This window comes from Cricetulus griseus, chromosome X, assembly GCF_003668045.3.
Source record: "Cricetulus griseus strain 17A/GY chromosome X, alternate assembly CriGri-PICRH-1.0, whole genome shotgun sequence".
Classification (NCBI taxonomy): Eukaryota; Metazoa; Chordata; class Mammalia; order Rodentia; family Cricetidae; genus Cricetulus; species Cricetulus griseus.
This window is the reverse complement of record NC_048604.1, coordinates 81,253,901-81,280,682: the sequence shown is the minus strand read 5'-3', so window position 1 is coordinate 81,280,682 and position 26,782 is coordinate 81,253,901. Positions and strand designations below refer to the sequence as shown.

Below are 26,782 nucleotides of genomic sequence, written 5' to 3'. Positions count from 1 at the left end.
GGCTGCCATAAATGACCTTCCCCTATAATGAGATTGATAACTACCATAAATGCCATCTTAGAGCCTTCATCCAGTAGCTGATGGAAGCAGAAGCAGAGATTCACATATAAACACTGAGCAAAACTCCTGGAATATACTTGTAGAGAGGAAGGAGTGATGAGTAAAGGGGTCAAGACCATGCTAAGGATACCCACAGAAACAGCTGACCTGAGCAAGTGGGAGCTCACTGACTCCAGACTGACAGCTGGGGAACCAGAATATGACCAAAACAGGATCCCGTAACTTGGGTGTCAGTTGGGTGGTCTGGACAGTCTATGGGGCCTCTGGCAGTGGAACCAGTATTTATCCCTAGTGCATGAATGGACTTTGGGAGCCCATTGACTATGGAGGGATACTCTCTTAGCCTAGATTCAGGGGCAAGGGCCTACATCCTGCCCCATGATGTGACAGAATTTTATGATCCCTCATGGGAGGCCTCACTCTCCCTGAGGAGTGGATGGGGGTGGGATGGGTGTTTGGTGAGGTGAGTGTGAGGATGGGAGAGGAAACTGTGATTGGTATGTAAAATAAGATTGTTTTTAATTAAAAATAAGTGGTATCCTAAGCTACTTTCTGATATGGACACCCAATTCAATGCCTGAGTTACTTTTTTTCCCTGAGGTATTGCTATTAAATATTTCCCAACCCTAGAAAGGAAAGATAAATTTCCCATGCTCATTTTAGTAAATTAATAACTATACAAAACTGGATGCTCTGTTCCAAAGAACAACAGCTATACATACAGGCCAAAGAAACCTATGTTTTAAACTATTTCTCATTCCATAAAATAATATTTTAGCCAGGCGGTGGTGGCACACACCTTTAATCCTAGCACTTGGAATGCAGAAGCAGGCAGATGTCTGTGAGTTTAAGGCCAGCATTGTCTACAAAGAGAGTTCCAGGACAGCCAGGACTATTACACAGATAAATCCTATCTCAAAACAAACAAGAAAAGGATCATTTTCTATAGTGTTTTACTGCAACTAAAACTCAACTATGTATTTTTAATAAATACACCCCATATTCCATGTATCTAATAATGTTTCTAGACAATATAAATCATAGCAATAAAATATATTTTAATAATTGATATGTAATTTCCATGACAAGGAATTTTTCCTACAAAAATATTGATAGATATTATATACATTTTGGTTAATTTCCTTAAAATTTAAAATTTGTGCTCTATAATATGGTGAAATCATACAAGTAGTGCCTCCTATTTCTAGTGTGGTTTTGAAAATTTAGTCTATTGTTCAATTGAATAAACATATGCATATATGCATATGCATATACATACATACATACATACATACATACATACATATATATATATATATATATATATATATATATATATATATATATATAGTACATGTCCATTTACCAAGATTTATGTGCAAAAATGAACTTTCATGTTAATTGCTTTTCTTTAGATATTAAAATCTGGAAAAACCTAGTTATATATGCAAAAGCAAAAATATTTGTTTAACAAATTTAACATATGAGAATAAAGTATTAAAGATAAATTAGAGGTGAGGATATTCAGCACAGGCTTCTCATCACATTGTCATGTAGGAATGTTAGAGTTTTAGACCTTTTGTAGTTGTGAAATCTGAGTTGTAAATAAAATGTGTTACACTATGTCAAAGCTAAGTGGGATTTATACCCATCAAATCAATGGTAGCAATAGAATATGCTATACTTTACTCTAGGAGCTTTTAAGAATGGGTTCTTGGCCATATATACAGGCAAGGCAGATTTCTGAATGACAGTGCTCAAACTCAGCAAGTCAATTGTACCTGTCTTTTGATTCTTTGGATTGCAACAGTCTGAAGGAACTGAGTTAGCATTACTTCTGGAATTGACCTTCAGAGTTCTACAGTGTGTCTTCTGGGCCATTTGCCCAATAATACTCCATCTATATATTTGCTGATGTCTGAGTTATTTAAAAGAAACAACTATTTTTTTAACATTTAGAAATAGCACACAGATGCCATTTGAAGCGGAAATTCCAGGCTGTCAAGCATATATTGATTGCAATTCAAACCTATCATGTTAAATATTTTATATGAATTTACTTAACATTGCATTATCTTTTTTACTAAGTACTTTGGGTTTTAGTGCCTTTTGTTTTCTACAGTGAAATAGTTTAAATGATCAATACCAGACATTTCTTATTTGAGAAGATGAAGAATTAGAACAGGACACAGAGGACATACAAAAGGAAAGATGGGCATGCCAAATGAATGTAGAGATGAAAGAAATACCTATGAATCAAATGGCTGTATTTTATATTATTATTATTATTATTATTATTATTATTATTGTGTGTGTGAAAGAGGGAGAGAGGGAGAGAGAGAGATGGAGAGAGAGAGAGAGAGAGAGAGAGAGAGAGAGAGAGAGAGAGAGAAGAGTTTGTGTATGAAGTATGCACACAAATGTATACAGCTGGTAGCCCAAATATAATCTTGTTTAGAGGCTTTGAAAGAATGTCAAGTGTCATGCATTATCACTCTTCAACTTGTTCCACTGAGACAGGGTCTATCACTGAACCTGGCACTAAGGTGTCTTCCAGTAAGGCTCAAGAACTCTCCTGTCTTCATCCCCTACCCACTGCACAGAACTGATATTCCCCTGGCTTCTGTGGGTATGAAAGATTTCAACTTCTATCTTCATGCATGCTCACCAAGTGCTCTAATGCACTGTGCTACCTCTCCAGCTCATGCTTATTAGTAAGCTTGCTATTATTTGTGGAGGAAAACCAGATAATTAGTTACCAGTATTGATTGGATATATATTTGGGTCACCCAGAACATTAAAATTAGATGATCAGACATGTAGCAGCCCAGCTCTGTATGCTTTCAGATGTGTTTTCTAGTAACACAGTCAAGAGTATATATTGACCTATTGACCTGAGAGAGGGCTGGTTTTCAATGTACATTTTGAGAAAGCAATCTGAACTCATGGCCAATGATATTCTCTGGAAGATTACTGAACTTCTGTTAAGAGAGAGGATGACACTTACAAAGCAAAGATACTTCATCACAGATACAGGCTACTCAGCTAATACCACTCAATGATTCTTCACTGAGACCCCTTTCTTAGGATTTGAATGTCATATATTCAGACTACTGGAATTGATAGCTTTTCCTAATCAAGAAATGACAAAATTGAAATCTTTATATAAATAGTAAATCAAATTAGAAATTTTAAAACCTGGTATTTTTAGGTGTCTGGGATTCTTTATTCTTTTTCACTTTTCACTTTGTTTTCTTCCACACAGGGGTTTACTAAGTAGTCAAAGATTGTGTGGGCAGTATTAGATAGCCCAGACATGCCTAGAACTCACAATCAGTTTGCTTTCTACCTCTAGAGCGCTAAAATTTCAGGCATGCATCGCCCATATACCCTTTGTATCCACTATTCAACCATTAGCAGAGATAGTAAGATAGTTCTTTCAAATAAACTGTTACTCAAAGAGCCAAAGATTTAGGCTACATTTCTCCATTTAGTGAATGGTTTATCTTATGTGCTGGTAATAGGAATCAGATAATACTAGAAAAATATTGTATAAAGCTATGAAAATTTCGGATTGATGTCTTTAATTTAATTGATGGTTACAGAAATCTCACTTTTTTGATCAGTGTTAATGAAGGAGTTATGGCTTTGTGAAAAGGTATCCCCATGTTTCTTCAAGTGAATGCATAGAAAACATCCCACATTACATTAGACCTTTTCATCTCAGTTTGATATGGTTGGTTAGCCTTTTGATTTATTTCAAGAAAAATTAATATTAAAAAACAACTTTACAAATTATTCCATTTGTGAAAGGTAAGAGGTAAAGACCAATTTGATTCATTCCAAATTATGGATAATGGAAAGAAACCCAACAGGCAAGCATCAATCATAAAATTCATTTAATTATGTTGTCTAGCAAATGCATACAATTAGAGATTTAAAATTTCATTTTGCTATATTCACTACAACTAATTGCTGTCATAATCCCTCCTTCTTGTTTCAAGAATTTTATATAACTTTTGAGAAACATGTATTTCTAGATGTTATTATAAGATGTCATGGTCACTAAGGAGCAGTCATATTTCAAGATTTGTTTCTCAACCAGCAATAAATTACAATAAACTAAATACATAATAACCCGAACAAAAAGTTAGATACAATTTTAGTTTGCTTGCTTTATATATGATATTGTTTTAATACTATCATCATCTCCCATCTCAGAGTATCATTGTATTACTTGTATGTACATGACATTAGTCCAGATGGCTCAGATTACATATCAAAGCAGCATATTGACTTCATCACCTGTATATACACTACAAATGTATATCCTTTAAGTTAGTAACCATAAGCATTTCTACTATTAGAAATTCAATGGTTCCCAAACCATCATCATATCTTTGTGAAGTATAATGTGGTTATGTTATTAGTAATGTTGTCATATCTTTAATCTTTGTTTAGAAAATTGATACACATTTTTTTCCAAATTCACAGTTAAGACTTAATAGCTACATGGACAAAAGACTCTTTCTAGTGATAAAAATTAAGCATTAAGTGCATTTTCATTCTTGAATGATTTATGTTCCTTAACAGCATGAAGACACAATTGAAGTATATGTTGGAAAAACTTTTTAACTTAATCACTAAAAGTGTATATATTTCCACAGAAATTTGTTCTATTCTTATGTCTGAAAATCTTTTTTAAACTTAATCACCAAATATGAATACATTTCTACATAACTTTGTTCTATGTCTGTCATGTAACTATTTCTCCTCATTTAACATTAAGAATAAAATAAAAATGTAAGAAAATAGTATATTATATATATTTTATTTTGTTTTTTTGAGACAGGGTTTCTCTGTGAAACAGCACTGGCTGTTCTGGAACTCACTGTATAGACCAGGCTGGCCTCTAACTCACAGAGATGCACCTACCTCTGCCTCCCAAATGCTGGGATTAAAGGTGTGTGCCACCACTGTCCAGCTATATATTTTTAGTTAAGAGGAGATTTGATATAACTGTATGTACCCAGATTAGGCAAAAATCTCATATTTCTTCCAATATAAATATGCTACAATTCCAGTTTATGTATAATTTCACGTTTGTAGCAAATACTCACATTTTAGTAATATATTATGGAAAACTTATTTAGCATAATAATATCAGTTTCATTTTGCTATATCCATTACATCTAACTATTATTATATACTCCTTTGTTCTTGACCCAAGATGTTCTAGGTTTTAACCAATTTTTTAGAAATACAACTTTGTAGAACTTATTGCAATGCATATACAAATATGATCACTATTAAGAACTCAGCATTATATTTCTAAAATACCAATATTCAGTACTAGGGCTCAAACCTCAGGCTTTGGAGTGCTAAGCAAATACCCTATCACAGAAGTATATCTTTTACTTGGATTAAATTTTTAACACATTTTTAATTATAATACTGATATTAATTTTGATGAACTTGCACCTTTTTCTCAATTTCAAATATTTATTTTAATGCATTGAGTTTTATAGATCAAACAGTTCCATACTGCCTATTTTAAAACCAGTTCAACCATTAAAGCCTGATGCTACACTATGCTATAATAATATCATTAAAATCTTAATTTTATCTATATCTTTCCCAACAATCATTTAAATATTATATGCATTGTTTGGTTCCAAAAGTATATTGCAGGGGATGGCCTTTACAGTTTACTGTATAACTTGCCTATGATTTAGACTTACTTAGCTATTGAAATATATTGGGAAACGGCGCATTCCAGAACTACTCACCTAGTTGAGTCTCCTGTATTGTTAGTTTGCTTTCCACAGGATACAAAAGCCTGGGTGGCTTATCAGTCAGAGGAGCTGAAAAATAACAGAAATAATAATACAAAGAGTTATGCTGCATGAACTGAAAAGGAAAGAACACAGTTAATATTCCCAAACATTTTTTTCAATGTAGTGTCAGAGTACTCTGTCAAGTAATGACTTTCCTCTTTCAGGTAGTAACCTCAAGAAAATCGAAAAAGAAAAGGTATTAGATTGTAAAAGAGTGCAACATAACACAGGTTGATATTCACATGACATTGTGAGTTACAGAATCAAGATTGATCATTCCATGTTTCCTCAGTTTTTACTTTGTTTTTGTTTTGAAGAGATGTTTTAGATTTTGTACTGTCTAAAAGGTATATGAAACATATGTGACATGTACTATAATTTTGGCATAGAATAATTTAATTCTTGTTAATTCCATTCTTATGTTTCATATGTTAATCACTTTGCTTCAAAATACACAACTTAGTAATGATTTCCTACATGTATATTATCTGAATGGGGAGGCAATGTGGCATTAAATTTAAGTAAGTATAAAAATGAACTTACACACAAAGTAAATAGATTTAAGACATATTTTCCTCTTAGTCGAAATGCTTTACTAACTCTGTTCTATTTTGTGGCATTTGTTGTTAATTTGCATGCCATACTCTCTTTGAATTTAAGTTTCTACACATTTCCTTTCTGTGGTCTTGTCAATTTCAATTATCAGCCAATAAATCAAACAGTTTGCTGTGATGCTCTCTATAGAGAGACATTTTCCACTGTATACTTCATTTCTAGCTAAACTTTATTATATGGACTATAAACAAATAATCAGCTCTTCATGAAGCCTTTCCCCCACCCTGTCTGACCGAGTTGCCCAGGTCCCTTGAAACCCGTCATTGCAACTTGTTTTCTGCAGCAAGTACAGAAATGACCAATTAATGGTTGCTGAACTAATGTTTTTGCTTCACGGACTTTCCTTCTTATTTGCCAGGAACACATGCCAGCTTGGTTGATAACTGGAAGGCTGATCTAGGTAGAACAGCCAAGACTTGGCTACATGTACTTATCAGCAGAGGATTCAAGAATTCAGGCTGCTTTAGCAACTTGCCCCCATCTTACATTAACAAAAAAAAAGTTACTGCAAAAGAATGATGCATACCAAGTTAGAAAAACATAGATGTTTTCAGAGGTTTCACTTAGGAAACCAACTTCATTCATGATTTTGATTCCTTCTATTCCTAAATAATTGAGGAAAGTATTTATTCATCTTTATTACTATTTAGGTTCTGAAAATAAAGGTGTAAAGAAAGTTTGGATAATAGAATGAAATGTCACTTTAAAAGCCTCAAAGATATGAAATTTCTCTGATTAATTTCATTTCATGTCTAAATTATCTTAACATAATTATCCTGACACCCAAATAATCTTTTTATTTGCTGAGTTTGCCAAAATATATTATTAATGAACTAATAAGTCATATTTCTTAGACTTTTCTATCAAATGCTTATAGTGAACTTAAAAAACAGCTGTGTGGAATGGAAAAGATAGTCACCAACCCCACATCTGACAGAGGACTGATATCCAAAATATATAAAGAACTCAAGAAACTAGGCATCAAAATAACAAATAATCCCATTAAAATGGGGTACAGATTTAAACAGAGAATTCTCAACAGAAGAATCTCAAATGGCTGAGATACATTTAAAGAAGTGTTCAACATCGTTAGTTATCAAGGAAATACAAATCAAAACGACGCTGAGATACCATCTTAAACCTGTCAGAAAGAACAAGATCAAAATACTAATGATGGCCTATGTCAGAGTGGATGTGGAGTAAGGGGAACACTCCTCCACTCCTTCACTCCTTCACTGTGGGTTGGAGTGCAAACTTCCAAGCTGCTTTGGAAAACATTATGGTGGTTTCTCAGAAAATTGGAAACAAATCTACCTCAAGATCCGGTGATACCACTCTTGGGCATATACCCAAAGGATGCTCAACCATACCCCAAGGACACTTGTTCAACTATGTTCATAGCAGTACTATTCGTAATAGTCAGAAGCTGGCAACGACCTAAGTTCCCCTCAACCAAAGAATGAATAAACAAAATGGAGTATTACTCAGCTGAAAAAAATGACATGAAATTTTCAGGCAAGTAGATGGAACTAGAAGAAACCATCCTGAGTGAGGTAACACAGACCCAGAAATACAAACTTGGTATATAGTCACTCATAAGTGGATATTGGGTGTAAAAGAAAGGATAACCAGGCTACAATCCACAACCCCAGAGAAGCTAGATAACAAGGAGGAACCTAAGAGGGATGTATGGATCTATTTGGGAAGAGGAAGTAGATGGGATGTCCTGGATAAATTGGGGGCAGGGGATAGTAGAGCGGAGGGAATGGGGGAATTGAAACATGAGAGATCAGAATGATTGAGTTGTGGGTAGGATACAGTGGGAGAATGATGGGGGAGATATCTTGATAGAGGGGGCATTGTGGGGTCAGGGAGAAACTTGGTGCCAGGGAGGCTCCTGGGAACCCACAAGGATGACACCAGCTAGGACTCCTAGCAATAGTGGAGAGGGTGCCTGAACTGACCTTCCCCCTGTAATCAGATTGGTGACTGCTCTGGTTGTCATCATAGAGCCTTTATCCAGTACCTGATGAAATCAGATGCAGAGACCCACAGCCAAGCACTGGGCCAGCTCTGGGAGTTCAGTTGAAGAGAGGGTAGAGGGATTGTATGAGCAAGAGAGGGTCAAGATCTTGATGGGTAAACCTGCAGAGACAGCTGACCTGAGTTTGTGGTAGCTCACCGGCTCTAGGCAGACAGCTAGGGAAACAGCCCTGTGCATCTTGGTGACAATTGTGTAGCTTGGTCTTTTGTGGGGCCCCTCTCAGAGGGACAAGAACATGTTTCTGATGCATGAGCTGGTTCTCTGTAACCTAATCCCTATAGTGGGATGCCTTGTTCAGCCTTCACACAGAGAGGAGGAGCTTGGTCCTCAGCTTTGATGTGCCATGCTTTGTTGATTCCTATGGGAGGCCTTACCCAATCTAAGTGGAGACAGACTAGGAGTGGATGGGAGGGGTAAGGGGGAGGTGGGGGAAGAGAGAGAGAGGAGAAGAGGGAGGGGAAACTATGATTGATATGTAAAATAAATAAAAAAGTGTTGAAAAAAAATAAAAAAAAATCCCACCAAAACAACTTTGTGACCTACATGGTCCAGAGAATGAACTATGGTAGCTTTCTTTAGGTTTTCTTTTTTCTTTTTGGTTTTTTGAGACAGGGTTTCTCTGTGGCTTTGGAGACAGTCCTGGAACTGGCTCTTGTAGACCAGGCTGGTCTCGAACTCACAGAGATCCACCTGCTTCTGCCTCCCGAGCCCTGGGATTAAAGGCTCTCGTCACCAATGCCTGGCCTTTCTTTTGATTTTTAATAAGTGAGCTTATTAAGTCTAGAGTAAGTCAAAGTAAAAGAAGAAATAGTAGAGACAGATAAATGATACATAGATAGCCAGATAAGACAGAGAGATGGTTACTCGTCTTCCAGAAGATCTGATGTTAATGTGGCTCACAATGGTGTGTGATGCCAGCTCCAAAGAATCTGAAGCCCCCAGCCTCCTTGGACAACTGCACTCATATGTATAACCCCCACATAATTAAAAATAACACAAAAAAATCTTAGAAAGATAGTAAAACATCATTAACTTGGGTACTTAAAATATCCAGTAGAAACTAAATGATAAAGCCCCCTTAATATAGTCAGCTGGAGTTGGGCAGAGAAGATACCTCTCAGGTGAAGATTTCAAGCAAAAGAACAAATAATAGAAAAAAGGTAACATTATCAAATGAGAGAGAGACAAATATCTATCAACAAGTTGAAGAAGCCCCTTTTAACCTGGAGTTCCCACTAGAATCCTGGGCAGAGCAAAATGTTCCCTCATATGAGGATTCTGAGTAAAAGAACACAGATAAAGATGGTATCATTAATTTGGTACTCACAACATCCAGCAGAACCCAACTGGGGAAGCTGCAGCAAGACGAAGCTCCAAAGAGAACTTTCTCTCCATGCCTGAGCTCCCCATGGCAGAACACCCAAGGCTGAACTCCCAGCTTTTCTTTCCCAATACAGGTACTTTTGTATGATGGAATGTGATAGTAACATCTGCTGAAAATTGTTTACTTTCTAGCTGTTCTCAAAGACACAGTATTTTATATGTGTACTGTTTTGCACTCCCTGTCACTACATGGGCAGAGGAGACAACCTATACCCAGACAAGGGGTCTTGAAGGACACTCTGAGACAACCGTGCTTGGTTTTGATGTAGGAGAGAAGCAACCCTGCTTTCAGAGACAGCTTTCTGTGATTCTGAACACCACATGATGACTTACCAAAATAATGTACATTACAAACAAATACTAAAATTGTTTGTTCAGTAAATGTACCCAGTTAATAAATCTTGTGACTGTAGTTAGCTGTAGATAATGTGACAGTTCACTTAATTTCAGCTGAGAAAAATGTTCCTTGTACAAACACATCCCACACTACTCTGTGATAAGAGGGTAAGGTCTGTAGAGAAAGAAACTAAAATCTATATGTAGCGTATGTGTTCAGATTTTTTTTCTGGTTTTTGTGGTTCTTTACCTTAGCCTATCTTCCTCTTTGGCATAATATTACAACTTTGACTTTTCATAATTTGGAGTGTGATAAAGTCCAAGTTAACACATAAATTCTTCAAACTTATGTCATAGGATCATCGGGTGTTAGAGTTAGAGAAAATTATTCTTATTAAGTCTTTAATGTTAAAGCCACATTCCTAACTCAAATGATTTACATAGTATATATAGGGCAGGCCTTTTTATATTGAAATTTCATGTGGTCAGTACCATATCTAGTTTTGTTTTTATTTATCAATATTGATTTTTTGTTACACATATATAATCATATCAATTTTACAAATTAATGAATGTGGCTGTGGGATTGGCTTACATGTACATGTTATGCTTTGATCTTATGTACTCTTCCGAATCCCAACCTTCACCGTCTCACCCCTTTCCATCTTCTTCCCCTCCTCTAAACACTTGCCTTCTATTTTCCAGTAATGTTGTCCTATTTCTTGTTCATTTGTCTGTTTTCATTTCACCTACTATTATGTTTTCCAGGACCATGTATGTTCTTGAAGTTAACAGTATTTCATGATTTTGATTCATTGTGCTTATATCACATTATTTTTAACTATTTCTCATATTAATGAGCACCAAAGCTGGTTGTATATCCTGTGTGTTATAAATAATAGCACCACAATAAAAGAAAAAGATATGGAACACCTGTATAGCTGGATCACATGGCAGTTGTAGTTTCAGTTCTTTGAGCAGCCTCCAAATGTGCGATAGTGGCTATACTAATTTACAGTCTTATCAGCAGAGTTTAAAGGTTTATCTTATCCACGGTCTGTTAAATATTTTTTCTTGTTTTTAATAATAGCCATTATGTCATTCCAACATTCATTTTATATATACATGTGTGTGCACATATGTATATAAATATTTGTGTGTATAACATTATAATCTGCCAAACACTGTGGTTGTTTGGAATTTTGGAGGATGTAGTCTAACTCACAAGGATCTGCAGTTTAATAATAAAACATTTTAGATTGATTCAACTCATTTGTTCTGAAGGCCAAGAAACTGAGGTGCAAAAAGATCAAATGCTTTGCCAATCACAAGGCAATTTGAAGCTAGAGTCTTTAGTAGCTTTTCTTTTTAACATTTTCTTCTGAGCTCTTTGAAAAGTCTGTTCTGCAGTCTCCCCTCAAGGTGTGTACAATCTGCTAAACAGTGAACATTTCCAACTAAGTCATCACAACACTCAGCAGAGAGCTGTTGTGGTGCAATCTGTCATAATCTAAAATTGTCACATTTTGGTGTTATGTTATGGCATGTTATGTTATGACGGGTATCAGTTTGAAACATTCCTCTTATGGGTTTATCTTCACTTGCTAAACTGGAACGAAACTTTCCAGATAGCACAACAGTTGAACTGCTGACCTCACACCCTAGTACAATGACTGTCAATAGGAGGTGGTCAGTAAGGTTAGGATGTAACTCACTTTCCCAGTATTTTGAGTCTAACAAAATTTATATTCCACAAATGTAGAACATTCAAAGACTGGTACTTTCTGATATATTATGATGCTTAATACATTTAGTTTAATTTAATTGAATTGCGAGATGACAGGGCTGGGGAAAAGGCAACAGTTCTAACCGGCAGTGCAAATGGATCCTAGACAAGCATGTATTTTCTCAATTTGCAAAGGTAGAACTAGATCTTCTACTTATGAAAGCAATTACTCAGGAGGAAAACCACATCATATTTACTGTCTGGACAACAACATATATGTGGACAATTTTCTTTCACTTACATATATAAAAAATGTAAAGGGAGCCTTGCAGTGGGACTAGGACCTATCCTGGGTACATGAACAAGCCATTTGGAGCCTGTTCCCTATGGTGGGATACCTTGCTTAACCATGAGACAGGGAGGAGGAGGGTCTTGGTCCTGCCTCAAAGTGGTGTTCTAGACTTTGTTGATTCCCCAAGGAAGTCCTTACCCCCTCTGAGGAGCGGATGAGAGGATAGAGAGAGGAGGAGGTTGGGCAGGAGAAGAGGAGGGAGGGGGAACTGGGATTGGTACGTAAAACGAAAAATATTTTTTATTTTAAAAAAAGAAAAGATATTGAGCACCAAAGTCTAGGAAGAGCAAAGTACACTAACAACATCACATACAGAATTATATTGCTTTAAGAGTCATGTCAAATGACATAACTAATAATGTATTTACCAAAACACATGTGTTTAGGAAAAAGAAAATTCCATCTGACAAGATTTGATACTGAACATTATTCTCATTTTGATAAGCTCTGCTTACAATGAAAACAAACACATCCATTGATTCACTCACTCAGTAATCTTTCTTAAGCCTATCCTCTTGTTTAAAGCTGTTGTAGTTATGAGGGCAGACAAACATATTTAAAAGATGTTCACAAACAGTCATGAACCAATGTACATAGGGCTTATTTTCTTAAAGAAAAGATTTTGATTTTATCCTATGCACTATAGGAATGTTTTTGAGGGACTTGTGGAGGTGAGTGGCTGTGTTAGCATTTAAGTACCAAAGCTTTCAGGCATCTTGATGTTTGACTCTAGCAGGACTGAAGTGAATGGAAACCAGAGCAAAGTGGGGAGGCAGGCGGGCAGGCAAGCAGGACGATATCAAAACAGCTCACAAAGAGCTCATAATGGTGGTGGCAGAAATGGTAAGACTTTTTCCCTTTAAGTACTTACTTGGTAGATCTCAATAGACAATTTACTGATGAATTAGATGTGGGATCCAAATGGTTATCCAAGAGTGAAAGAGGATTCTCCAGTTATGAGGCTGAGCAAATACGTGACTACCATGTCATATAATGATATTAAAGACAGTATACTAAATTCGCGTTTGTGAGAAATAGATATCAAGGGATATTTTGGGGGTATGACACATTTCTATGGGGTATATGTGTAGATGTTGCGTAGTGAGCATGCCTGTGCACATGGAGGCCAGAGAAGAGTGTTGGTTTTCCTCTTCTGTTACTATGTCTTAGTATTTTTTGAGACAGGGTCTCTCCATGAACCTGGAGGTACTGGGTTTTTTGTATTGTCTTGCTGTGATCCTGGCAGCCAACTAGCCTCAGAATTCTTCCTTTCTCTGTCCCCCTCAGTGATGGAGTTATGGTATATGTGGGACCAGAGCCAGCTATTCTGAACTCCGTTCCTCATGCTTGCACAGCAAGTGCTTCCGAGCACTGAGCCATATTTCCTGTTCTGAAGAAATAAGTTTTTATGAATGAATTCAGTCACCTTATCTGTGCAAACCAATTTTATCATCAGTATTTTCCATTTCAAAACATTGAGTTACATATGGATAAATAATTTGGTCCCTAAAAACTGAGAAAGCGATCTTTTCAGTTTCTTACTTCAGGCTAATATCACCTTCATTTATTATGAGATACAGTTCTATTAATTCAACTATCATTCACAATAATAAAAAGTAGACTCCCAAGTTTATTTTTCAACAAAACAATATGAGTCATGATTGCCCAAAGCACTGTGAAAATTGTTAAGTACTCTCTTAGTTCCTTGTTATATGGGACATATCCAAATGAATATCATTGCTTAATTTTTTCTTATTTTAAAGCATTTATTTTGAGGTTCTTGGTGGAATTTATGCTTAGTCACTTTACAATATTCCAGTAAACACGCAGGTAAGTAATTAAAAGTGTTATTTTATTGCTTTCCAGGAAGAATATAAAGGAAAACATATTCAGGAATGGAGTTAATGTTAGCATTTTGTTTCTCTATTTTTCATGTGTATTTCCATCTTAAACTCCAGATTCTACTGCATATGTCCCTGCCTGACTTACTCAGACACATGGCAAATCCCGCAATTCATTCAAATACACACTAAACCCTGATTCTGGCAAAATTAATGGTGAATAAATAAATAAATGAATATAATAAATAAAAGAGAAAACATGGAGGGTAAATAGCAGATATCATGGGTAGATGTAGAGTAAATAAATTGTTTTAATGTTCTAAATTTCATTCTTAAAACTCTTAAAAATCTCACTGGAAATTTTGCATAAATGCAGTTTAGATGAATTCTAACTGATTGCATGCCTGATTTTAAGCATTTAAAATAAATTGATGTGTGTACTCAATGCTAAAGTTAAAAACACTGAGAAAAAGGAAACAATGCGTAATTATCTAGTGAAATTATGATGAACCCTAGGAAAAGGATGCTGATTGATGTAAGAGCTATAATCAGGAAGGTGAGCATGCCAATTACTGTTTTCACTTCTGTCGACAGAGAAGAAAAAAACAACCCTAATGGTTACTAATTAGCTTCCCGGGACAATAGTTAATTCCAAGAAATTATATGTCTTCTAAAGGAAAGCATCTTCTGCAGCAATGAGGAAGTATGCAAACTTATTACAATATATCATTTTTCTCCTTTCTATCATCATTTAAAAGGCTTTCATGAAATAAAAATGTATAAACTTAAACTTATTCTGAAATGTCATTGAAAGTCAATTTGTGGATCAGATGAATGGCATCATGTTATCAAGAAGAATCATTACATTTAAAATTCTCTGCTTGGCATGGGATAACAAGATAAGACATTAACAGTTCCATAGTACAATATAGTGCAATTTAGTGGCCCTCCAGATTATACTGAGTTGGTGTATTTATAGCTATATTTCTGCAAAAGATACTGATATTTCTTGGTTTTCCAGTTGTGACATGAGATCTGCATTAATACTAACTTGCATGGCCCTATGTTCTCAAGTAAGGTTGAGACAACTGGCGGGAAGTGTTTTTTGACAAAGGCTATTGCTAAATATTTTATAACACTTAGGAATTCCTCCTCCAGGTATAATCTGGCTCCTTACACAGTGTTTAATACTTATAAGATTAAAAATCATGTTGTTTGATAACTATGTAATAAAAAGTGGCTTCATTACCTATATTTCAAGCCTCGATTATACGAAGATTACACTTATCTTGTAAACAGAAATCTTGTGACATCCTAGACACTTAACACACAAAGCCGAAGAAGGTATAGCCTGGGCTATCAGAGTAGGCCATAGTCACCAGAAATGCATTTCCAACTAATCAGAATTTTTCCTTTCTTCCATCTGTTCTAGTTTCATTTCAGATGCTGCAACAATCACCATGGCAATAAATGACTTAGAGGAGAAAGGGCTTATTTAGCTTATGAATGTATGTTACAGTCCAGTATTGTGGGGGAAATCAAGGCAGGAGCTAAAACCATCAAATTCACATTGCTTGGTGTTACTCATCAATTAGCCACCAAGACATGCCCTTGTAGGCATTCCCACTGGCCAACCTGGCCTAGATAATTTCTCATTAAGATTCTTGTCCTGGGTAATTCTAGGTTGCATTCAATTGATGCTTAAAGCTAACTAACACACCATGCACAACTTCTTTCTGTCTATCCAACTATTACTTCCTTTAATCATTACTTGCTTACTACAAAATATATCATAAGAGAAAACTAGAGAAATGTTTCTTTCTCATTATATTAAGTGAAAGAAACATGCTAAATTGTAGTTATTTGTTGCTTCACAAACAGAACATGTATAACTTCCTTGTATAGACCACTCTCAGGTTACCATTTAATTCATTGCTATCATTTTCCTAACTATTACCATTTGAGAACATTTTAAAAAGAAGATTACTTAGGGGGCTAGCAAGATAATTGAGAAAAATCACTGCTCCATGACCCAAGTTTGAAGCTCAGAATATACATAAAGTTGGCAGGACAGACTTCAGTCTATGAAGCTGTCCTCTGGCCTTCACATATATGTTATATCATGTGCCCCCTCCCACATCTCTGTCTCTGTCTCTGTCTCTGTCTCTGTCTCTGTCTCTGTCTCTCTCTCTCTCTCTCTCTCTCTCTCACACACACACACACATACACACACACACACCATACCAAAATACAGAAATAAATAATTATTTAACAAATAATCTCCCATCAAGGATAATTTCAAGCAGACTCAACTGCTTTTTCATTTTTTTCTATTCTTTCAATAAGATGAAAATGGATTCCAAGCCATCAGAAAACAATTACTACTAAATATTAGAAAAAATTCCCAAATCAAATCACCAACAAAATAGACAATAGGGCAGGAAAGTAAAAAATGTTCCTATAAGCAATAGAAGTAGGCCCCCTTCAAACAAAACTTACTATTCAGTCTAATTATGCCTCAAATGCTGTTATATTACTTCTACTGTCAGCACACAGCCAAGAGATACTTGGCAACAAACAAAGGTTAGCCGTGATAAGCACTGAAGGAATGCATGGACAAACTTCACATTTGTTCTTAGCTATTTTGAATACCACTCATATCATCCAAAGAAAAGAGAAAAGGGAAGAAAAAAACCCAAAGTCTGAGCCCGTAACTGCAACATACATAAAACATTGACAATTACTAAAGCTGAATAGGGCATGTTTTGTTATGCTGTTCTAACTTTTTGTGTCTATTTTACTTGAAAATTTCCATAAAAATAGTCACTGAAGGAAAAAAAAGCTCAGGCTACTTTATATTTGAGTCTTTTGAGTATTTTTTATAGTGTCTACACCTACATTTCTACATTTACCTATGTTCACCTCATGAAGTATAACAAATTTGGAGTCAAGTGTATAACAAGAAATTTCTTCATATTTCTATAATTTTGAATAAGTATAGTAGAGATGATGTTACATAATAAAAAGGTGAACATATAGAAATCTCTCTCTCTCTCTCTCTCTCTCTCTATATATATATATATATATATATATATATATATATATATATAATATATATATATGGAAGCAGTCTTCCTTTTTCTCTTTTTGTTTTGTTTCAGTTTTTGACACAAGAGGTCTCATTTATCCCAGGTAGTTAAATGTGTCTGACTTATAGAATATGCCACATCTTAGCTGTGGTGGTTTGAATGAGGGTGGCATCCATAGGTTCATACTTTTGAATGTTTGGTCCTAAGTGAGTGGACCTGTTTCCAAAGGACAAGGAGTTGGGGCCTTGTTGAAGGAGATGTGTCACTAGGGGTGGGCTTTGAGATTTCAAAAGCCTGTGTCATCCCATAATCTCTCTCACTCCTGCTTGCAGATCCAGATGTAAGATCTCAGGTATTTCTCCAGCCCCATGCCTATCTGCTGCTGCTATGCTCCATCGTGATGGTCATGGACTAATCTTCTGAAACTGTAAGCGAGTCCCCAATCAAATGCTTCCTTTTATAAGTTTCCTTGGTAACAGTGTCGTTTTAGAGAAATAGAACAGCAACCAAGAGAGTAGCTTAAAGTAACAAACATGTATTATTACTATAGCATCATCAAGAAAACTGAGAGTGTCAGGTAACATGGACCATATTTCAATGATCTTTTCAGGGCTCACTCATGTTTATGGTGTCAATTTCAGGTAATGCATTTAGTATTGCTTTTCTTGACTAGACTTGCTCCCATTCCTTAAAAATCACCAAGCTAACATGATTATCATTCACTAACTCATGGTGGAACAATGAATATTCATAACCAAGAAAGTAATATGACTCAATGCAAATCAATTTCATTTTCCTTTAAAGTCTGGATCTGTCCTCAAGATATACTCCTTGATGCATAATGAACATTTACAGCTTCCCAGGTTCACTTTTCTCTTAGAATTTTTAGAATGTTTCTCCTTTGCTCGTTCTAGAATACAATATCCTCATGTTTTAAATACTAATCTATCCTGTGGGTCTTCCACTAATGCCATTTTTTTGCGAAACCTTCTAGATAAACACAGCCTCTTTTTATCTGTCTGTCCATTAAGAGGCAATATTGCATTTTTGCATTCACAAACTCCGTCTTTCCTGTGAATTGTAAACCCACTAAAATATAGATTGTGTTGTTATAAAATAATAATTTCCCTAATATCCTTAGTATTTTAAATAGTGAGTAGAATATAATGGGTGCTCAAAAGAAATGTGTGGGGTGATTAATGAAAACAAGTTTTAGTGTATTGTATGAGTTGCTTCAAAACTGTGTCAATTCTGTGCTTTTTTCTAAAACTTTACATTTAAACTGTTTATTAAAAATACAGTTGTGATGGCTTATGGCATATGCTTCAATTACTGTTGCAGTGGTGGTAAAGGCCCATTAATAGAACATTTTTGATTTTAAGGATGGACTATCTGGTTTGAGTAGAGACCTAGCATTCCAGTTGGGCTAGAGATCACTCCTTAATAAGGCAGATCAGGCTTAAACATACAAAATATATAGAAGAATAACTATTCCTTTAATGAGATAATACATTTTTCCTTCCCAGAATTCTCTCCTCCTGTGTAATTGCTCCGTGAGACTATTGGGTCTATATGGTTTCTCAGTCTTGATGAAATTCGTGACTACTTGTTTTTCTTTATCTCATTTTTTCTGATGCTGGCCAGAGCTTAAGTAGTTTTTCTGATCCTTTGGGATATTTTTTTCTCTGTTTAGATGAAGCCATTCTCTCGTTCATGTGGCTGTTTCATTTTTATTTTTTCCTAGTCATGTAGCTGACCTCCTTGCTTAACTTAAATGGCTGGCTTTCTCTTTTCCCTTTTGCCTATTCCCATCTTCTAGGCAGCTTCTAAGGTTTACAACTTGCTGCTGAGAAATTTTTGTTTTAAAATCTAATCCAGGAGTCCAGAAATGTTACTATTAAGAACTTCTGTAAAATAATATAAACATGTCTTCACCATGTATTAATTGACTTATAACCTGATTTCACTACATTCAGTTAGTGATTTTGGTACATTAAGTTAGTTCACTGGTTTCTAGGAAAAGTTTTTCAATTTTTTTCTGCTTCATTTGTCTATTTGTAAGGTAAAGATAGTAACTCAATTTAAATTGCATAAAATATACTATTGGTTAGCATGTAAGTTCTGATACAATAGGAAAAGATGAAATAAGTAGCAATATGATGTATTCACAAATAATTTATATTCTGGTTGAATGGATTTAAGTAAAAATTCAACAACAAATGGAAGGCATCATTTCATAAGATAAACAATTTGCTGCTGGGGATGTATGAATTTTCAGTGCTACATTAGAAACTATAGGTGATATAGGACATTAATAAGAAAATTTTTGAATCAGACACATATAAAATGTAGCTTTTCCCATCCACTATGTATATTCTCTAACATACTCAACAAAGAAGCAGTTTTCTACTGGTGTAAAAACATAGCATAAGATAGTGTTATAGTGGATGGGGGTGGGATGGGGGGATTGGGGGAAATGGGAGGATGGGAGGGGAGGGAACGGGGATTGGTATGTAAAATAAGATTATTTTTATTTTAAATAAAAATTGATTTAAAAAGATAGTATTATAGTAAAGATTTCCAACTCCTTTTCATGATGTTATCTTGGACTTTGCCTCTGGTAGTTTTGGCAACTGGAGCAGAAAAATATAGGGTACTCATGTCTAGAAATAGTAATAACAGTTATGGACATTCCCCTAGGTAGGTTCATGAGAACCTTACCTGGGATTCCAGCTATCTATAACTCCTTCCTTTAGTTGCAAGTAGTCCTTTAGGATGTTAGATTACATGAGAAGAAAAGGTAAATTGAAAGTGGGGCTTAAGGTTTAGCTTCCATTAAGACATTAACAATGGGATGGGACTAGGCTGTTTTGGAATTACCCACTCTACTATAAGTAACCACTCACCCATTCTTTGTAAAAGAGCTAAATAAACTAATTGGTCCCACCAAATTGGATTTTGATGAAATCTTACTTACCTCTGCCTTGTTACCCACCTTGGGTGAGCAGACAGTGCTTTGAGTGTCCTTAGGGAATGTTAGGTAATATGACTGTGTCCTAGTCTGAGTTACCACTTACTGTGTAAATCAATGGCTGTGTTTTGCCCTGAGAAACTCTAGTTAATAAACAACTGCATTTTGATGATGGATGTCTGCACTCCTGGGTAAACTGACAAAGAGTGCCACCCTGTAAAGTTATTAGTATAAATTAAGACTGTAGAGGTATATGAGCATATTAAAATCATATCAGGAAAATCATGTCCCAAAAATTATCATAGACAAAAATTGTCTCTGGTGGTTAGGCTTAACTGGATCCCCTGCTGTTGACTCATCTTAACGCCTACCTGTTAACCCATCTTGATCTAGCCTGCTATTTATGCCTCAACCTGGTACTGCTCTTTTACCTGGAAGCTGCTCTAAACTCTGCACCTTAGGCCTCAACCCTGACTCTGCCATGGCCTGAACATCAGCTATCTCTATGAAGATAGCTTTGGGTTCATTATGTTATCAATATAGACTATATGTGCATTTCTATCAACTCAGTTTTGAAATCTCTTCAACTCCATTATAGCCTTTTTAACTTGTGTTCATTTGGTAAACCACACATATGTGTGCATGCACATACACACACACACACACACACACACACACACACACACACACACACACACAAACACACACACACTTATTAAGCAATCTGCAATATGAGGGTGAAGCCCAGCAGCACATGCCTTTAATCCCAGCACTCGGCAAAGACAGAGATTGGAATATCATATAATCTATTTAGCCTCAGACAGGTGCCAAAATTACCTGATAAATTACTACAATTAAAACTACTATACTTTATGAACTTATTGTTATTCAATAAAGTCTGACATTGTAAAAACACACAAATCCATTCATCTGTTTCTTCAACCTTTCATGACATTAACACCTTAAATAAGTGGTAAAAATGACAATAGAAAGGAGGCAAAGGAGGCAAGAGTTGGTAACCAGTAGGTTAAACATGAAAACTACAAAGCTATATCAAGTGGACAGAAGGTTGATAATTTCTAGACCCCTTCATTAGACCTCTTTGTCTCCTTTGTGCACCATGGAAGGATCAAAGACTTTAAGGTTAGGAATCCCTAAATTCTACTCTTAGCTTGGCTTCATTATTGAATTGGTTTGGGCAAGTTTATTTGTCTGCTTGAATTCTAGTTTCCTCATTTGGAAGAGAGTTGTAAAGCATATATCTTGAAAACAATGCCTCGAAGGCTTGCTCTGAAGTTTAAGTGAGATTCCAAGTAAAAGTTAGTGGTATTATACCTAGACAACAGAATGTGCTTCAAAGGCACAGGAGTACAATAATGTTAGTGTCTTGGATTTAATGTCTTCCAAATCCATGCTAAATTATCTTGAGAAAAAAGTGGAGAGGGTCATTATAGTAAAAAAAAAAAAGAACAGCATAAAAAATAAACTGAGCTGAACAGAGGCCATGGGCAAAGGTTAATGAGACAATGGTACACACTTGATCACACATCTTGAGAAATATGAGTGAATAGGCATCATCACAAACCTTTTATTAAGAGAGTTAACAAACATAAGAATTATGAGGTAGAGGCCAAATACTTATTTTCTCTTAGGATTAATTTATGCATGAGTAATAGCTTGTATAACATGCTTTTTCTCCTTGTAAGGTGACATTAGGTTGTAAATTTTGACTCACAAATCTTTAGTCTACATAATGCTCTTACTTGGATTAAACAACGCTTCAAAAACAATGGCTGTAAGCAAAAGCTAATTCCATAAAGACTAACCTAGCATGACAGCTTTGCTAAACACAGAACACAGGCCTCATCACTGATTGTCACATCCTCGAAGACAGAGATGTGGGCAGTAAACAACACATAGTCTGTGGGACCCAAAGGGAAATCACTAGATGGCTCCAGGCTCTATTAAAGGAACAGTACGGGTGCCAGATTAACCTGTACCCAATAAAGTAAGGCCTGCAGGTGGGACTTTGAAGTCACTTTCAGGCAACAGCACTATTGTTTGCCGTATCATCAAACACAAAGAAGACAACAGAAGGGCAAGTGAACACAGCTAGAGTCATCGGGCTGGTATCCAACAATGGCAGAACATTAGAAGATGCGGTTTTCTTTGATGATTTTATTCTCAAGTTAGTGGCCTATGAATTTAATTTAATTCTTGCCTGCTGGTCCCACTATGGGTTGTTAACACTTCAAATTAATGTTTGCTGAGCTTGATAAGTTGCTTAGTTGGACTTGTTTTAAGTCTTTGGTTCCTGGTAGGTTACATAGCATGTTATTAGACTTAGCCAAACTAGTGACAATAATAATAACAATAATAATAATAATAATAATAATAATAATAAAAGAAACAAAAAACAATACAGTATAGTCACATATTTCCACAGCTACAGATTAGGTTCTATATAGCAGTGGTTAACCAGAGTTATTCTTAATATTTGCCATGGTACATACTGTAAATTACAGTTCCTCTAAGACACCTTGGGTTGAACAATCTTGTCTTCAGAAGTGATTAGCCTTGGGGCTCTGGCTACCCTTGAGAGCTTAGAGGAAATAATCATCTTAACACATTTGAAAAATTGTTGGAATATAATTGTGTGCCAATGCATGACACACAAGAAGCTGTGTCTTCGTTGATATCCAATTCAATGCCATCAGCAAAGTGTACTAGCCTGTCCTCCGGAAAATCAATGGTTAATCCGGTTTGTATTTTTAATTAACATGACAGATAATTTGACATAAAAGAGATTTGTAAAAGGCTGAACCCAAAGTAATAGATACTATGGAATGAGTAGCAGAGGCAAGGCCTACTCAGAGTGTTATAGCAAACACTAATATTGAGTTCCATTGTCCCTATTTTGACAATACCAGAAAATTCATTGACAGTGTAGGATAAAAGAACACCCCTTCTGAGACTGGGAAAGGTAGTGAATGCTGTTAATCCCACTATTGTGAGGCAGAGGCAGGTGAATCTATGTTGAATAAGGTCATCCTTGTCTGCTTAGCAAGTTCCTGGCCTTGCAAGGCTATATAGTGAGATCTTTCTAAAGGAGAAAAAGAATTTCACTGATTAGTAAAGGGTGGTTGTTTGGGAGAAGCAGATGATTTGTAGGTATTGAAGTTATCTGAGACTTCAGGGAAAGCAAATAGTGTTTGTAGGGTATTATTAGCACTAATGCATTTGTTGGGAGGCCAACCGAAGAATATAAAATAGAGTAAGACCTGTTTTTCCATAGCAGGAATTAGGAATACTCAAGTTAGAGATGCATTGAGCGGATTTTCAGAGGCCTTTCAAGCAAAGAACTAAAGATGTTGCAGAGCTACTATGAAAAGAGAAAAAAAATCAGGTGTACTAAGCACTATTTTAGAAGTGGTGGAAAGAAGACTCAAGTAAATGTTCATACTTTCTAACAATGCTTATTAAGACTTCTGTGTACAATGCCTTCTTCTCAGTACAGGAGAACTTGTAGAAAACAGAAGAAAGCTTGCAAGCAGGAGCAGCAAGGACAGCAGGGTATTGTAGGAGCCATTAAAAAAACAGCCAAGTAGGAGACAAGAGCAGCAGTATGTTTTACAAATCTAATGATTATAGAGGTTACCAATAATAGGGCACTGGTGTGGAACCCATCATAAAGGGGTGAAGAGAATTCTATTCAAAGAGAAAAGCAAGTTCAAAGGTTCTTAAATGGGAAGGGGCCATGACTGGAATATCCAACAAGCAACGTAAAAGTTATGTATATGAAGGTGGACAAGTTGAGGACATGAACTAAGTAAGGGAAGCACGAGGAAGAAAAAGTTAGAGAAATTTCAGAGACATGGATTGCTTATGACTTTTGAAACGGATTGCTTATGGCTTTTTAGAGTTGGTGTGGAATTTTCAATTAAAAGTCTCTAATAACTTATAAACACAAGGCAAATGTCATAGTATTTATGAGAAAGTATAGTGCTGGTATAAGAGAAGCAAGTTGGCAATTTAGGAGATAATAATTGAGTTATAATTTGTATTTGGATGGGTTTCAGGTGACAGCACAGAAGAGCACCTATCTAGTAAATGTGTTTTCAAGGTAAAGTCCTTGAAATGTGGGATACAAGGTAAAGTAGTCTTTAAGGATAACTATAAAGCTTTGACTGAATAAACTACAGTAAATGGGTTAACATTTGTTGTAATTGGAAGATGGCTAGGTTAGTTATCAGAGGCACATGTGGCTGGACAGATCAGGAGTTTGGTTTTGCTCATGTTAAACTTGATACATCTAAGAGATATTAAAGCAGAGCTATTCAGTAAGCAGCCAGATATATGAGTCTGGGATGCAGCAATGACATCAGGAACAGAGATATAAATTTGGGAGTCATTATCATTGCAGAGAATATTTAAAGCCATGGACTGGATGAGATCACTGGGAAGTGAGGGCCCCAGTCTGGGCTTGAACTTCCCTCCACTCAAATGCTGACAAAGACACAAACAAATCAGAGAAATAGCAGCTATTACTGCTCAGCTGCCACACTGCAATGCCAGGCAGCTGTGATGCCCCTGGGTAAATACCCAAAGTAGCTAGTACTTATCATTTTTTTAAAAAAAATTCAAGAATCAATCTTTTTGACAACAGTTGAAATGCACAGCAAGGCAGCATTCCATATCAGTAAAAATAATGCCTGTGCTATCTGGTAGCACAATGCCAACCTCCATCACACCAGCTGTAGCCACACTGATGCCTCATCAGCTTCATTTCTCTTCATTGAACAGCTGGACTAGTGAACAAGAGAAGGCTGAAAAGACACCAGGGGCTGAGCAGGACTTCCAAAAATCTTTCTGCTACCCGAATTTGTCTACTATTGTGCTCATGCAAGCCCACAAAATACCAGACACCTGTAATGTGGCTCTTGCTTCCAAACCCTGGCCACTTCTGATGCAAACTTATAATTTTGGAAGAAAGAACTTAAATCTTAGATGGTTGCATTGTCTTTAAGGGACAGCTTTGACAAGAACAAGTAGGTAAACTGTCAGATTACATGATGTTGGGGCAAATATGAATGGAATCCTTTTTCTGCTCATTAACAAGGACAGGCAACCAACCTGCTTCATGTTGCCAAATCAGCAAGTGTTACCCAATGCTGTTCCTGCCTTTTCTAACTACAAAAGCCTCAAAAAAAAAACATGCAGGGATTGCAAATCATCCATGATGATTTTTTAAAAACGAAATTCTGAAAAGTTGGTGCTATCATCAGCCCTTCTGGTATGTGTTTGAAGGAATATCTGAAAGCAAAACTTTCAAGTGCCAAGATAGCTTATCAGACCCATTTGTGAAGCCTTCCACAATATGCAGAGTCCAGGAACCAGCTGGCTAACACAATACACTGGAGCTAGCAAGGTAGTTCAGTGGCTAAAGAATTTGTCACTCATTTGAGAACATAAATTTGATCCCTAGAACCTAGGAGAAAGGAGAGAATCACCTCCAGGAATTTTCATTCTGACCTCCACATGCATGCTGAAGCATACACCCCTCCCCTCCCCCAATAATTGGAACAAAAAAGAAAAGAAAGCACACTTTATTCGCTCAAATGAATGTTGGGTAGCAATCTTGGTCACCATTTTTAGCTCAGCATGTCTGCCTAAAGTCTGAAAAAGCAGAGACTATTGTGAACAATCAAAAAGATTCTTAAAAATTGAAAACTATGATTAAGAATTGTATTGAATTTTCATGAATATAACTATCCTTTTCATACAGGGAGCAGAAAAAAGAGACATTGTTTTTCAAAAGTTAGCCTCAAAACTCCAATTTAGCACCTTGTGTATGTATGAACAAGTAGATCTGATATCGTCCCTTACTGACAATTCATTTGATAAAAGTTACGGCAGCACATTAAATTCATACTGGGGCCAAATAAACTCAAACATGTGCCTATATAGCCACCAAATGAATTTGCAAAAGAATTAATTTGTGAGTTGGGCATTGTTCTACTGAAACAAAATAACTGATAGCTGAAAAAAATAATAGCATATGTTTTATTTATGAGAGTAGAAAAACTGAAGCCATGAAACATGAAATAAAACACCACAAAAAACCCAACTTCCAAATAAATGTCATATTGTCTTCAAGCTTTGCTTAATAAGCAGACTCTAAATGAGCAGAAGGTAATGGAAATTCTGTTATGGATCCACTAGATATTCAAAAAATGTTAATTGTTGTTGACGGGCAGAAGTTAACATTACCAGAGTAGCAAATAGAGCCAACATGCCACAACAGAGTTACAGAAGAATGCCACAGTTCATTCAACAGTCTAGAACTCAGCATTAGCACAAAGAATAAATATTCATGAGTGTGTAAATTGAAAGAGGGCCCTTTGACCAGCAAGTTAGACTAGGCTTGACTGGCTAATTAGAATCTGGAACATATTCAATATACAAGGACTATGCAAACATAAAGCACTATCATTTTATTTTTACCAGAGATGTATTCCAAGAGCACAA

General features: G+C 35.9%; 1 protein-coding gene across 1 annotated transcript in view; it reads right to left on the bottom strand.

Annotated features, from left to right (window-relative positions):
- Il1rapl1 (interleukin 1 receptor accessory protein like 1) overlaps positions 1-26,782 on the bottom strand; it is a 634,565-nt gene that overhangs the window by 296,711 nt on the left and 311,072 nt on the right. Inside the window, exon 5 of the mRNA XM_035449741.1 lies at positions 5,850-5,924. Coding sequence (XP_035305632.1) covers positions 5,850-5,924 — 75 coding nt within the window. The remainder of the gene's footprint in view (positions 1-5,849; positions 5,925-26,782) is intronic.